The 16,853-nt window shown below is 33.1% G+C and overlaps 1 protein-coding gene across 1 annotated transcript in view; it reads left to right on the top strand.

Moving 5' to 3' along the window:
• LOC106460283 (mediator of RNA polymerase II transcription subunit 23-like) overlaps window positions 1-16,853 on the top strand; it is a 92,158-nt gene that overhangs the window by 64,611 nt on the left and 10,694 nt on the right. The window contains 8 exon segments of the mRNA XM_013919975.2: window positions 860-968; window positions 1,295-1,393; window positions 2,521-2,658; window positions 3,539-3,698; window positions 10,623-10,695; window positions 12,749-12,960; window positions 15,828-15,948; window positions 16,406-16,491. Coding sequence (XP_013775429.1) covers window positions 860-968; window positions 1,295-1,393; window positions 2,521-2,658; window positions 3,539-3,698; window positions 10,623-10,695; window positions 12,749-12,960; window positions 15,828-15,948; window positions 16,406-16,491 — 998 coding nt within the window.

The following is a 16,853-nucleotide window of genomic DNA, read 5'->3' as shown; positions in this document are numbered from 1 at the left end:
TAGTAGTTCAATATAATTTTGAATGCGAGTCAACAAACGAGATGACATGGCCTTTCACCTGTGACCCATCTCAAAAGGTTTAAGTTTAAAAGTGGTGAGTCCATGATTTATGTAACATGTTACCAAAATATAATCTTGTCACTTGTTCACTTTGTTTTTTTGTGTGTGAAGTTCACATATAGTTACAGTAAGGCTGATGACAGTTTTTAAGTTTGTTGTTGTTTTTTATGTCAAGTTCACATGTAGCTACAGTAAGGTTGGTGGCAGTTATTCAGTTTTCTTGTATGAAGCATACAGACAGTTACAGTAAACCTGGTGGCAGTTGTTCAGTTTGTTGTGTTTTGTGTAAAGTGTAAATGTAGCCACAGTAAAGCTGACTTCAGATATCGTCTGTTATTTTGGGTATTACTGATAAATGGTAAATGATCACCTGTTCTTATTGTCCCATTAGCTTGTCATCGTGTTTTACCACAAATTACTTCATAATCATCTATTATTGAATTTTCTAAGAGATGTGGACTGTTATTATTGCAATCTTAATTATGATGTTTTCAGTGTATTCCTACTGAATATTTATTAGTCAATTTTTATTATGTCTCCAAGTTAATATATATTAACCTTTATTTTTGGTACATCAAATTCTCTGTAGTTGTCTGTAACTAACAGATGTCATTGTTGTGTTTGACACTAACTACTCTATAGCCATCAGTTAGGTTTCCAGCATAATAGATATAGTTTATAATTTTTTAATTTTTAATATTGAATGCTTAATACTAATCTTTTATTATTTTTATACAGTAATCAAAATACACTTTTTTTGTACATTGACTTTGTAATAATCATCTGTTGTGTTTCCTAGGTAATGGATATAGTCATCCATCGTTTTCTAGAGCTTGCACCAGTGGCTCCTGTGTCAATGTCTGTTGAAGGATTACTGGATCAATTGGGTTGTCTTTACAAATTCCATGGTAAGAAAACTCAAATGTGAGACATTGGATATCTTTACCTGTCATCATTTTCCGGAATAAATAGTATCAATATTTGCATTCCTGTATTTTATTTTTTGTAAGAGCTACTTTACTTTTGAAACAACTTTTACTTTATCAGTGCTTGTTTGGTATTTTTTGTGAATTATATGTATAATTGATTACTCTAACATTAAAAAAAAATTTAATAATGAAGTGAAAAGAAAAAAGCATTTTTACACAGTTTAAGTATTAGGATTACAACAGACTTGTAAAGATTTTTTTAGATTGTACATGCTGATATATATCTGTTGTTTCTTTTTGTCCAGATCATCCTGTTACATATCTGTACAATACCCTTCATTATTATGAACAGAAGTTGAAGGACAGGTCAACATTGAAGAGAAAATTAGTTTCCTCAGTTATTGGTATGTAAAAGGCAATAATGTGTGAAATTGGTACATATCTTACTTTTTCTTGTAACATATTTACTCTTATGTACATAAAACTATTTAATCTTGAATTTTTAAAGTTGAAAAAGATCATTTGCATTAAAATGAAAATTTACAAACACTTCAACTTGTATACAATATTCTGAATAGTTGTTCCTTTTTTGTTTTACTTTTCTTTTTATTGAAATAATTTCATAACAGTGGAATTAAACCGATAATATTAAAGAAAGAAAATATTTAACACTAATAAATGTCTTTATTTATGTACAAAGTGCTTGAAATGTTTGTTCTTCTAATTTTCACAAATCCTCTTTTCTGATCTCTTTTTCTGCTTTGGAAATTGCTGTCACACATGGAAATTCCTTTTCAAAACCAACTTGAGTATTTCCAAGTTTGTTAGGATGAATTAATGTTAACACAAATGACCTCACTAAAGAATACCTAACTTGTTTTTACTTTCTAGAGTGACTGAAGATTGTAACAGAAAAGTACAATTATTTATCCTAAAAGTCTTGGACTTGTAATAGTTTACATCTGTATTCATTTAATTTTATTGTTTCATTGTTCTTTGAATCATCTCTAATTATTAAATCTGAGAAATTACCCAGTGAGTAAATAACTCATGGTAAGCAAAATACTGAATTATGTAACACACTTGCAACGTGCGTGCATACCTCACTGGGACTGTTTTTCTTTTCTTATCTGATAAGTTTCAAATTTTTACATTTTATTACTTTTATAACAATAAATAAAAATATACATAAAAACAAGAAATTTAGTACTTTTGTGCAAGTCTTGTACTTTTTTCGCACTCAGAGTCTTGATAAAAGTTAACCCAAGTACAATGGAGAGATTTTGGGAAGTCTATTGTGATCTGTGATATAAGGTAAACCTTACAAGCCACTGCAGAATTGTATTACATTGGAATTTATTGTCTTAGGCAATAACTTGTAATCAAATTCATCAGACTGACATGACAGTGGAGGGAGTAGTTCAAAAGCATTAGTCATAGACCATCATTGATATAAAGTATTGTTAACTTTCAGTATATGTATATCTCTAAATTGTAATGCTACAACATTAAGTTAATGTGTTGGTTTTAGGTTCTCTGAAAGACATCCGTCCTCGAGATTGGGCATTAACTGAAGACTTTTTAGCTTATGCCCAACGCCCTCCTGAAGACATCAACTGGATGCCAGAACTTGACTACTATGTTCGTCTTATGGAACGTCTAGTAAACAGTATCACTTTTTAAAGTACCAGTAAATTTAAATTTTCAAGTTCCTTAATTAAATGAATAAAAAAGCTTATGTTTAAATGAGTTAACAACTCTGGACTTGTTTGTTCTAAAAGATTGACTTCTAGTAGAGTATCACTGTTGGAAAGTAAACCTCAATGTTCCATTGATAATGAGATTGTGTTTTCTAGTAGAGTATCACTGTTGGAAAGTAAACCTCAGTGTTCCAATGGTAATGGGATTGATGTTTTCTAGTAGAGTATCACAGTTAACACAGAAACCTCAGTGTTCCAATGGTAATGGGATTGTGTTTTCTAGTAGAGTATCACAGTTAACACAGAAACCTCAGTGTTCCAATGGTAATGGGATTGTGTTTTCTAGTAGAGTATCACTGTTAACACAGAAACCTCAGTGTTCCAATGGTAATGGGATTGTGTTTTCTAGTAGAGTATCACTGTTAACACATAAATCTCAACATTCCAATGGGAATGGGATTGTGTTTCTAGCAGAGTATCATTATTAACACAGAAACCTCAGTGTTCCAATAGGAATGGAATTTTGCCTAGTGCAACATTTCTGTGTGACACTAATATCTTATTTTTAGTCAGTAAGGATTTGTAAAATAGAGAACGCCATAAGGTTTATTGTTACAAGGTCCTCTTTACTGATATAAATGATATCTGTACATATATAAATCTCAAGTATGAGAAACATATACTACTGTATTAACTCACTAACTTGGTTCAGCTGTTTCCTCATAACAAATTGTGAAACCAGACAGACAAACAACTCAGCTTTATGTATGAGTATAGGCAGATAGATAGATATGAAAATTGATCACTACTACTGAACTTAGTTTCTTATTCTTAACCTAAATCTCTCAGCTATTAATGGAAAGCATGTTTTTCCACACATGGACTGGCGTTTCAATGAATTTCCAAATCCAGCTGCCCATGCTCTTCACATTACTGGTGTGGAAATTATGGCTTTACCAGTGTCAGCAACTACAGTGGGATCCAGCCTCCTTGATGTGGTCCTGAAAGGGTAGGTTAATAGTTATCATTCTTTCTCTACACTTTCTTCAGGATAAAACAGTATGCTAAGTCTTAGAAGTGATCGACAATGGTCTACATATTTTAATAGTCACGTAATCCTAAACATGACTCATCACGTGTAAGTATTTGTATACTTAATTCAGTTAATCCTATATATGGCTGTCTATTGAGAGATATTTGTTATTTAATTGGAAAATGACTTTTCTTGTAGACTAGATGTTGAGCTACATAATCATAGGAAAGACTGCTTTTGATATGGCTAATGAACTAAAAGAACTTAAGTTACAGACAGAGTTTTCTGGTTGGAAGTAATGAGTTACCTTATACTAAACCTCACTGACTACACTCACAACAAAAGTTTACAATAATATATAAAAATAATAATGATATTCCTTAAGAAAAACGTACATGCATCAAAACTAATTTTTCTCTTCTTAGCTTATGTTGGTTTACAATCTTGTATAGATATGGTTATCTAGGGTTGATAATAGATTATTTTGTTCTAGTTAAGGCACTTAATTTGTTGATATTTGCTCATAACCCTAGATATGTTATATAGAATATATAATAGGTTATCCAGTTTTAAGCAAGGTTCTTTAGTTATTTATATTTGATTCATAGTCTTAAGTACATTATATAGAATAGATAATATGTTATCTCTCTCCAAATGAAGTTATTTAGTTATTTATCTTGGGTTCATAGTCCTAGATAAGTTATATGGAGTAAATAATATGTTATCTTATGCTAAAGTGATTATTAGAATGAATTTCACATCAGCAAAGAAGTATGTATTCTCCATCATGTACATGGGAGTATAAGAAATTATGTAAATTTTGGATTACTTAGACATACATACAGGTTTGTAATGGTAGATGACTTATAGTGATTATTAGAATTTTACATAAGCAAGGAAGCATGTATTCTGTGTCATTTACATGGAAATTTAAAGAACTTAAAGAAATGGAATGGCTTTTATAATACACAATTAATTTTTGAAAGTTTTGTACAAGTTCTTGTAAGTATTAGACTAGGATACAATTGTGAGATATTATCACTACTTGTAGGTAATAACAAATCAAGAAATATGTTGTAAGAAATGATTGAAAGACATAAAAAAATGTTAAAGTGAGCATTTCTTTCCATTTGATTATTCTAATTTCGAAATATTCTTGTTAGACTAATGTTAAAGAAAAGTTGAATAGATATCTATAAAGTTGTTTAAAAGTGGCTTAACTTTTATGAAAAATAAATAAATTAGAAAGGAACTTATAAAATGGTTTAAACGAAGAAAAACTACAAAAATATAAAATTATATTATAGTTTAAATGAAAGAGTATTTTGAAATTGATGAATTTGGTTGTTAACTGTACTCACAGTAAAAGTTTACAATAATATATAAAAAAAGTAATAATAAAATTCCTTAAGAAAAAAGTCCATACATCAAAAGTAAATTTTTCTCTTTGTTTATTTGTTTTACTTAGTTTTTAACATTCATTTCTGAGTTATTACTTTTATTGAATATTTTAAAAGGTTTTTTTTTTTTGGTCATCCATAAATATTTTGCCTAATATTTGAAAACTTTATGTGTCTCATATCTGAATGTATACATTTCAATTTATAAATTTATTTATTTTTGAATGTCCAGGACTAGAAAATTATTTATAATACTGGCATGGTTATTGGCAGCATAATTTCAGTAGATGGTTGGGAAGTTTATTAGTCATAATGAAATTATTTAACAAATGTGGTGTTTATTTGATTACATTTTAATTTTATCTTTGAATTCTTATTTCTGTGTAGAAACATAAAATAGAAAAGTATTATTCATACTTAGTACCATGAAAGATATTCTTCCTTGAAAGTAACTATTTTATGAAACAAATTATTTGTGAAGCTCCCTAGCTATTTGTTCATTACTGCTGAGGGAGTACCAGGTCAAGTCATTGAAGTAATACAACAATGCAATTTCCTTCTCTTAGTTACTAAGAAATTATGGTGCAATCTTGTTAAAAATATAAACTAATAATAGAAGGATCCAAGAACATACAGCTTAACTGAACTGGGTTAATGAATCTTGGATTACTTCACAGTTTTTGAAGTTTAGATACCTCATAATTCCGATACAATACATTACCTCCACTCACATAGCTATTCATGTTCAGTGCTACCCTCTAAATGCAAAAAGCATTTTTACACATGCCACAAGCCTTTATCTCCACTCCATTGGAATCGACTGATTCTAATGCATCTCTCATGCAAATCATCTTGCGTCAACTCTCCAACATTAAGAGTGCAGCATACTCTCATGACGTATGTGACTCCCTCTATTCAATTCTACCAACTATCACTTCTCATTTGGCAGTACTCGTGTTCAGATGTTCTTTTCTTATGGTGCTCTTAGTGTGAATTGTTTTTGTGGTTTTAATAGTTTAATTTCTGAAGTGGGATTTCTTTATTACTTTATATTTTTTACATTGTAGAAATCATTTAATTTCTCAGTCTTTATTTTTTCTCTCACACTCATATTTTACATCAAACACTTTTGTTTGATTTATGTATTTCTACAATGAATTTTGAGGCTCATGTTCCCATTTCAGGGGTTATACCTCTAGCACTATTTTCACAGGCTTCAGGTAGGGGAGACCCATCGTTGAATTTCTCTGCTATTATTCGCCGTGAGATTAATCATTATATGGGTCAACATTCTTCTCCTGAACTTGCCACACTAATCCTCCTGAACAAACTGAACCTGTTCGAGTTGATGAAGATTTGATAGCCTTTTTACAACACCGGATTTTGTCGTGTCCTTTCCTACCCCTTCTGCAGATTCAGCTAGGTTTAATACAGCATTTTTGACATGATTTCTCAGGTATGTGATATTTTATCCAATTCCCTATTTTTCTATGATTCCTTATTACTTCCATGTTGGCTCTTTTGTCGTCTTCAGGTCTCGCTTTACAAATTTGGTTTCACTGTTGTTCCGATCTTCTGGGTCATGATGCGACCTTGTCCTGGGTTTGTTTGCTGCCTCTTTCTCTTATGGATTTATATATGGCTCTTTTTTCTTTGGTGATATGTTTTCTATCAAGTATCTGAGACTTTGGAATCACGTGTGTAATATGTGTGTCAACACTCTACACCTTCCTCTTTGGTTGCATGTTTGTCACTGTTGGAGCTACGACAAGCCCCCTATTCCTTTCCCATCCTTGTCCTTATCTACCCTTACCTGTTCCTTTTTACAGGGTTTTCATTTTGTCGTTTTATTCAATATTGATAGGCATGTCACCCACAGTACCAGAGACTAACCAGTGGGTTCCAGTCCAGTAGGAGCTTGACTGCATGATTTTGTTACCCTCTGGCATCTTTCAATACAGATCCATGGGTTCTTCAGGTTTTATCAGAGGGACTTGTCCTACTATTTCTTTCCCCTCTTCCTTTGTCTCAAATACCCTTTTCCTTCCCCCTTGACTTGAGATCCTACCACCAGCCAGCATTCGTCCGAGGTGGTACAGAAGTTTCTGTCTCAACAGGCCATTGCACCTGTTCATCATCTTTCTCCAGGCTTTTAATCAAGGCTGTTTTTTGTCCTCACAACAAACCAGGGACTGGCAGCCTGTACTAAGTTTGTTCCACCTCAATCTAATTTTCAGTCTGCCCTGTTTTACCTTGGAGCCTTTCTCATGTATAGATGGGCTTTTTCTTTCAGGTTTATAGATGACCATGACCCTCTATTTAGTTTGTTCTCCACCGGGTGGTCTATCTGTTTCACACACTGCCATTTGGACTTGCTTTGGCTCTGTATGCTTGTTGGGTGGTCAAAACATTCATTTGCTACTTACATGCTCTTAGGTTGTTCCTTCCTCTTTTTTTGGATGACTGGCTACTGTTAGTTTGCTCCAAACAGGAATCTGCCTGTTTCCCTTATCAGCTACTCTTGGAGGTGGCTATAGTGGACTGGTTGATCAAGTTGAAGTCTTTACAGTAACATATCCAATGTCTTATCCATTTGGGTGTTTTCTTTTTCAACACCCATCTCAGTCAGGCTCACCCTTTTCCATTTTAACTTCATTTAATGGATTTTCAGTTCTATTACAGCTCATGAGGGTTCTATTGCTTTTGGGGATGTAACCTTCCATGGTAACCTTAATCCCCTTAGGTCAGACTCATATGTGGGCTCTTTCATAGACTCTTCACGACCAGTGGAACCTTGCAAGGGATCCTTTCTCGGTTCTTATTACCCTTCTTCCTACCTTTATTGATGATCGGCATTGATGGTTAGACACGACTTGCATGTTGATTGGTGTCCCGCTTCCTCTTTCGCATCCGGATTTACACATTTAATGAACACATCTCTTCGGGGATGGGGGACATGGTTTGATTAACAGGAAGATTCGGGGTTTTGGTCTGCGGCCAAGAGGTCTTATCATATCAACATCTTGGAACTTCTCACTGTATGTCATGTTTTGGTTCATTTTCTCAATCTGGCACCCATTCTCGATCCCCCTGTATTCATACATTGGATCTTCTTTTTGGGCCCACGTACTTGATATTCGTATCCTTGCATGTCATGTTCTGGGTGCCTTAGTTTTGGTCTCCAGTACCTCATCTTCTTACTCTGGCTATCAATGTTTTCAGCCATGATGGGACCAACACATTTTCTATCCTACTGTTCTCCTTCTTCTCCAGGAGGTTTCAATCATCGTTGACATTCCATGTTCAGTCCTTTTTATAGCTCCTTCCTGACCATCTCAGCTGTTGTTTCTGTGGCTCCTCCAGCTCCAGCTTCCTCCTCCATTACCTCTGAACTTGTCTCTTCTTTGCCACCCTCAGTTAACAGTGTTTCATCTGGACCTTCCTGTCCTGCATCTTCATGCCTGGTTTTTCTCTGGTCATTGACGAGGAGATCTGGCTTCTCCGGATTGTTAGCTTCTTTTCTGGCTTGTTTCATCTGCCCTTCCTCCATGGAAGTTTCTCATCACAAATGAAACATTTTCTGTTGTGGGTTTCTGGGTCCAGGGTTTTCCCCTGATCAATACTCTTGTTACTCTGTGTTGTGGGTCATGGTGGAGGTACTTGCAGATTATTATGGTTCTTCCCCTTCCGCTATCCCTTGATGCTTATTATTCTGAGGATGTTACTGTGCTTGGGGTGATTCTGGTCAATTTCATCTTTGAGGGAGATGGTTTACATTACACAGACATCTTTTAGATACCAGATGTTGACTTCCCGGATCGAAATACATCAATTTCTTATACTAACATGTGCCCTGTTCATGGGTCTGAGGGTTTTTGATTCCTTCCGGCCTCATAAACTTGATGTGAAGATGGTATAATCTTCTTTCCTACTCCCACATGGATGTCAGTTCCCAGTGGCCTGGGTTTTGGATTCTAGTTGACTTTCCACCAGTATGATCCTCTTTCCTATCCCCTCATGGATGTCCGGTTCCTGATGGCCTGGGTTTTGGATTGTAGTTGACTTGCCACCAGTATGATCCTCTTTCCTATCCCCTCATGGATGTCCGGTTCCCGATGGCCTGGGTTTTGGATTGTAGTAGACTTGCTAATGGTATGATCCTTGTCCTACACCCACGTGGATGTTGGTTCCCAGCAGTATGGGTTTTGAATGTAGTTGACTTGCTGTGTATGGTCAGTCACACCCTAGCCACTCTACACCTTGGACACATCCTTTTAATTTACCCACTTTTATAATTTCTGGGATAAATTTGCATAAATATTATATGGTTTGTATCACTATCGGACTTTAGTTCTCTCCCACTAGGATGTGCTCCTCTGTTTTCTGCTCGTGTATACGACATCTTTCTACAATGGGCAAAGAGTATACCTGGTACAGAAGTGGTGCAGTCCCCCATATCAGATTTTAGAATCTGACTGTATCCTCTTAGGGAGTGTTCTTCAGATGCTTTTGAAGGATTCTTTTTCTTTCCTTTACACTGGTCCCTCCACCTATTTAATGTGGGATTCCTGCTATTTTCCTCTGCTAAAAATATATTTCCGATAGATACTTACCTCCCCTCACACTTTCCACCCTTCTTCCCCACTGAAAACCGGTGCTTCCATTTTCTGCCAAAACTCGAGATGATAGTTCATTATAATTGAATAGAGAGAGTCACATGCATCATGAGAGTATGTCGCACTCTTATTGGTGGATGGTTGAAGAATGATGATTTGTATAAGAGACACATTGAAATCAGTCAATTCAAATGGAGGGGAGATAAAAGGCTTGTGGCATGTGTATTTTTTTCTTATAGAGGGCAGCACTAAAGGAGAATAGCTATTTATGTGAGAGAAGGTAAATACTTGTTGGAAATACATTTTCATTGTAGGAAAATTATAACTGTGTTAGTACATTACAATGTTTGGGTTTCATGTAGTTGCTGTTGAGCTTGGTGTGGCCTAGTGGTTAGCATGTTGGTCTACAGATTGAAGGGCCTAGGTTCAAGATGCTATGCTACTGAATACACAGTGATATTTCAGCTGTGGACATGTTATTAAAGTGGCACAGTCAATTATTTGATTTGATGCAAGAAAGCATTGACAAAGCCATTGTGGTGGCAGATGCTGCTAGCTGGCTGTCCTCTTTTTTGGTTAGTAATTCAATATTAGGGATGGCTATATCTGAATCCCAAGGGTCTCTAACCTGACCATTTAGCCCACATACACATAAAGTGACATTTAGGTTGACAGTTTCATTCATATGTACATCATAGTGTGCAAATTTTATATTGGCCTAAGAACATGAGGTTAAAATGGAAATAATCATTCTTGCTGTTTATTATAACCACACACAGTGTAATAGCATAGTCATATCTACACATAAATATTTCTCGAGAAGTAAACTTTTTTTTTACTCTGAATAATCTAGAAATTACCCTATGCATTTTCCTTTTTTTCAGCCATGCAGTGTTACCTCGAGCCAACATTTCGTCCTGGATGAATGCTGTTGGATTAACTCTCACAGCTCTACCTGTAAGTTAAGACATCAAAATGCCATAGTTTTGAGCTGGCTGTAGAGGAATAATTTCATTACCTCTATAACCCTCAAAGATCTACCTATATAAGTATGTTTTCTTCATAGCTACTTAGAACTTGTGAAATGCCAAGTGATGTAAGATGTTTGCATTTCATAAGTGCCTTTAACACTGTGAAAGGATCATCCAATTAAAAGAATAAGAGCATGTTTATACTTTAGAGCTTTTAACTGTCTACGAAAGAAATGTCAGCTCATGTCATGATCATCACAGTTGATGTTTGAGAGACATGACTGGCAAAAGGGCATTATCTGGAAGGTTTTTTTTGGTCACACTTTTTGTCTTGAACATTATATTATGACAAAATTTCAGGACACTAGCATATTCTAATGGAAAAATTGAGCCCTCAACCAGGAACTTGATAATCCATAATCTACCTTATCAACTTGATGAAGCAACATGCAAGTGTTCTGATATGTTGTTAAAACATAATATTCAAGACAAAATGTTGAATAGTAAAAATCTTCTACATCAGAATTAATGTTATTTTAAACTTCTAAGTTTCTGTGAAAGGTTAAGTTAATTGATAACCTACACAGCACTACCATTAAACATATGTTACTTTTGAGTATGCCTTCTAACTCTGTCATTAGGCATATGTAAGTTCAGATTGTTTTATTGCTCATCAAAAATAAACTGTGCAACTCTCAAAACTCTTACTTTAAAATTAAGTTACTTCTCTTTCAGAGTTTTAGATTATTTTTAGATCCATATATTATGAAGGTCCATAGCCATATTACCAAATAATCACATCAAAAGACTAGTGTAACTTTTCCAGTGATATCACATTGGTTGCTCTGTCATTTGCATGTGAAATATTAACTAACAGCCTACATTGGATATCATGATCAAATGTATAAGGCATGTTTGATCAAGTTCTGTCAATAAAGTAATTTTGTTTGGTGCAACATAATACTTACTATAATAATAATAAAAAACATTGTTACATATCAGTAAAAGAAGTGTAGAGTCTGGGTAAATAAATCATTGTCAAGGCTTTTAGCAAATCACTACATGCTAATTAGTTTTACCCTTCATTTCAACTGCTAAACCGCTACCATCTTCAGGGAATTCTTGACAAGGACTGTTATGCGATGACAGGAACCAGGGATAGAACAACTGGCTTTCTTACAATGAATACCTTGGTTTGAATCCAAGTTCCTTCCACCACAACAGGAATTAGTTTGATTAGTAATTAAACTTAGGTTTCATATAAGCAGTGCTGTACATAGCATATTATTGCCCTTTATTGACATTTAACAAGAATATTGTGTAAGTTCCATAGCAACAGTCCTGTTGATGCTGATCAGCTGATAGCATTGATTATTTCTTTACAAATCAGTCCATTTGGAATTGTGGCTGTGATTTAAGCAATATGTACCAACAGTAATCATTAAAGCATGCATGCATTACACGCGTATGTGCATGCGTCTAGCCTGTGTGTTGAGATAATGAGGCCCAGGAGTAAGTAAAAATAAATTTACCTTACTCCTAAGCTCTGTAACAATGTTATAGCTGTTACAGTGATAAGTATGTCACTGTATCCAGGCTACTACCATGATATGATAGTGAATTATGTAGGCTACTAACATGACAGTGAATCATATAAGCTGCTGATGTGATAATGAATTATGTATGCTACTACCATGACAGTGAATCACGTAAGCTGCTGTCATGACAATCGTATAGGCTACAACCATAGCAGTGAATCATGTAGGCTACTACTAATTCAGTGAATGCCATTGATTAAACTTATGTGTACTTTGAGTTAAGTCCTAATTTTGTATATGTAAATGAAAACATTTATTAATGAAAAACAAGCTTAACAGAAGAGCTGATAAACATCATTGTTTTGTGATCCAAACAGTAAATGAATAAAAAAAATCATTTAAAAGGAATTTAATCTAAGTATTGTTCAAAATGTTTGTAGTAGCTGTATATTTTTTTTTGTTTTTATACTAACCGAAGAGGATGTGCTTTGTATGTTACAGGAAAGTTACTGGTCTTCTCTGCATAATAAGATCTTAGAAATGATTCAGAGTCCACTTCTTAGTTCTCCGTCTCCTACTCTGAATGTGTTCCAAGTATTTGACTTTAGCAGCAACCATGAGAGCATGTGTGAAATACAGTGTAGTTATCTCGTTGCTCTTACACATGCAGTTTGGTACCATGCTAGCATCGGCCAGATGAGTGTCTTGCCTGAGTAAGGCCTTCTTTATATTTATTTATGTAATTGATAAGTTTTTTAGAGTAAGCAATGGCAACAAATGATCTTTAAAGAGTTATTGTTCAGTTAGTTTACAAACATAATAAGATCTTCATTTGTGTTTTACTCCTCATTAATTTATTATGAACCATTATAATATATTATTAACCTTTTCAATTATTACATCACATAAAATTAGGTTTAACTGCATCTGTTTTATTAATTCTCATAACATTCTTTAAAATGATTCTAAATGTTTATGGAGTACTATGAAAAATTTTACTTGTATATGAAGATTTGTATATTTATTATATTATCATCTCTGTGAGAAATGTATGGTGTTCTAAAATATGTAGCAAAAACTCCTTAATGTATCAAGCAGCTGAATACTTGACTTATTAAGAATAAGTTGATTTTATACCTTTTATAATTTTTCAGTAAGTCTTCTAGTAACTAAATAGTCCATATAATTATACTAGTTGCTTTACTCAACCATAGGAAATAGCTTTTGACATAGTAGTAATATTTAATAATTTAACTTCTTCCTAAGGCACTTTTTACTTTATTTTTAAACATTTATGATGCCTGTGCTAAGTGGTACATTTTAAATATGTGTAAGAACATTTTTTTTTTTTTGTTGTTTTTTTTCCAAAAGTTAGGGTACTTCACTTGGGGTTTTCATATAGACGAGCCCCCCCCCCTTCCAGTAGCACAAGTGATACATCTGCAGACTTGTACTGCTAGAAACCGGGTTTTGATACCCGTGGTGGGCAGAGCACAGATAGCCCTTTGTGTAGCTTTGTGCTTAATAAAAAAACATATTGAGGAAAAAATTAATATGTGGAATTTTTTAAGATAAATTATGACCATATATCGAGTGTAATGTTGTGCAAACTCTTTGTGTTGAATAAAGCTAATTAAACTTCACGATAATTGCTTTTTAGGATGATGTTGTATTTTATATTAAGCATTGAAATGAAATTAAATGCCACGTATTTGTTTATCAGCTGATAGCAAATTATTTGAACAAAAAGTACCTAGAACTCAGAAATTTAGAAGTCCTTTTATCATCGGAATGGTGCTAAAATTTCAGTCCTTGAAATGGTCCTAATAAAATTTTTAAAAATAAAAAACTTAACACAAATTTAATATAAAAAGAGTTTGGAATGAGATTTATTCATTTTTTGATCATTTTTGTTCAATTTTTTTCCTTCTCCTAGACTTCATTATATTGCTGTGTTGTTCAGGAAAACAGTTTTGAAGAAATTGCACATGTAAAAAAAAAAAAAAGAATGTAGAGAGAAAAAGAAACAATTATTTTTTACTGTGTAACTCCTGGCCAGAATCTTTCATGTTAAATTCTTAAGGTCTGTTCTTTATCAGGTTCTCTGATTATCAACTGATTTGTCATCTCTTGGGTCAGCAATAAAATGTTGATGTCTACACATTACAAGATTAAAAGTTTCTATTTCCTTCTGTTAACACTAGACCCTACTGCAATATGTCGCATCTGTATGCACCAGGCAGTCTCTTTAACTAGTGCTTTTTTTTTAATGGCATTATGCAAAAAGTAGATGATTCTAAATACTACTTAATAAAGTTCCTGATTTATTTACTGTTGGTAAGTCCTGTTTTGACATGTTATTTGTCTTTGGGATATATATTACTGGCATGCTTTTAAATCAACTGCGATAAATTATAGCAAACTGTTTATTAAAAGTAAAATTGAATTATTTTCATTATCTGGCCTTATTATGTATGAAACAACATTACTTCCATTACAGACCTGCATAATAAGGTCATACATGAAACAGATAGAGGATTTAATTTGGATACTTAATATTAGATGTTCTTGATTTGGAAACTTGGAGCCTCATCAGTTTTTCTCTCATTTTATTACGTTCATGAATAAGCAAGATGGGATTGGCAGTTTCATATATTCAAAGTTCAAGGACATAAAAAAGGGATTCATAAATGTTCTTTTTCACTAACCTTCAGGTTATATTCTGTATAGTAAGAATCATTATGATAGCATTTCAGTTGTTACTAATATCTAATGCTAAAACTCTAAGAATACTTGTTATATAACATTCAAGAGTGGTGTTTAGTATCTAGTAGCATAGAAACAAATATTGGCCTAGTAGTTGCTTCAGAAGATATTGTAACCTGAAGACAGTTTCTTATAATAGCATTTTATTAGCCAATAGTTTTTAAGATGATGTCAGATATTATGATTGGTCATGTCTCTTATAATAGCATTTTATTAGCCAATAATCTTTTGAAAAAAATGATGTCAGATATTATGATTGGTCATGTCTCTTATAGTAGCATTTTATTAGCCAATTGTCTTTTTAAAAAAAATAATGTCAGATATTATGATTGGTCATGTCTCTTATAATAGCATTTTATTAGCCAATAGTTCTTGAGATGGTGTTAAATATTATGATTGTTCACATACTGTTAAGTCACAAATAGATATTAACAAGAATTAATTTGTAATACATTTAGTACAGAAAAAAAGTGTAGTGTATAAATTAACGTTAATTGGTAGAAACTTGAATCAGTCAAACACAGTTTTGGTACTATTTAAATCCCATTTGCTGCTCAACTTTAACAATGTTTAAGTGGCTTTTATATTCATATACACAATTTTTTATATCAGTTTAAAAAATCTTATGATGTATTGAATTAAAATAAAATATTTAGTTGACTGAGTGTGAAAAGTTTTTTGTAACGGTAATGAATATGAGAGTAGCTGCACGTTTTAAGTATTCTAGCATACACTTCTAAAAACTTAAATCTTAGAAAAATTTACTAAATTATCAAAATAAAAACTTTACTTTTTACCATCATTTTTTTTTAAGGTTTATCAAGGAGCAGGTAAAACCTGTAATAACTAATGAAGAACAGTTTTTGTTCCTGTGCCACTTAGTTGGACCTTTTCTTCAACGTCTTTGGTCTGAGCGAACTCGTATTGTCATGGATGTAAGTTATTTGGTTAACCTTTGACTGACATGTTAAATATATTTCTAGGAAGAATGAAAAAAAAAGTATACCTTAAATGATACAACTAGATTTTTATCTGTCAAAAGATGTGTTCCATTTAAGCAGATGTGAAGTACTGTAACTTGGTTTTATACATTTTGGATAAGAGCAACAGTTAACCTGTATTATGTTTATACAAACATAATCTTTCATGTTTAGTCTTGGTCGTAAAGTGTTTTTGAATCTGGTTTATGAGTGTGATATTTGATCTTTTCTTTCTGCCTCCAGTAAATCTGACATACGTTATATATATAAGTAAATTTAAATAATAAGCCTAAAAGGTAAATGTTTCTTGGTAAAGACTTAAGGTGGCAGACGGACATTGCAGATGATTTTCAAGATGGTATACATAATTTCAAAATATCGAGTCAAAAACTGAACAAGTTTTGTTTTTCAGCTGACTTTAGAGTTATACCTGATTCTTCAGACAGTTGATCAGTCATGCGAGCACCTGAATCATTTGGTTCCTATCTGCGACTTACTGTATCCTTATGCTGTAATAATGATAAGTGATTTTTTATTACTTTACCTATATTTTAATTATAAATGCTTTGTATTACTTGACCTATTCTTGGAATACCTAGTGCTATTTGATAATAATGTATCACCTTTTCAGAACAGAAATGCTTACAGTTTAATAACAATTATGTCCTGTAAGTACTTTATAAGATAAGAATCAAAATGTTGTTATGTATGAATACATATGCCTGTGTCTAGCATAACAAATGATTAGTCCTAGTTTCTGTATAAATAAATAAATTCTTAAAATATTTTTGTACATTAGCAAAAGTTATCTGATGTACGGTACAGCAGCATCAGTTTTTCTCTCATTTTATTAAGTTCAT

Source organism: Limulus polyphemus, unplaced genomic scaffold, assembly GCF_000517525.1.
Source record: "Limulus polyphemus unplaced genomic scaffold, Limulus_polyphemus-2.1.2 Scaffold33, whole genome shotgun sequence".
Lineage (NCBI taxonomy): Eukaryota > Metazoa > Arthropoda > Merostomata > Xiphosura > Limulidae > Limulus > Limulus polyphemus.
Note: the sequence above shows the minus strand (reverse complement) of the source record. Positions and strands in the feature narration are given on the sequence as shown.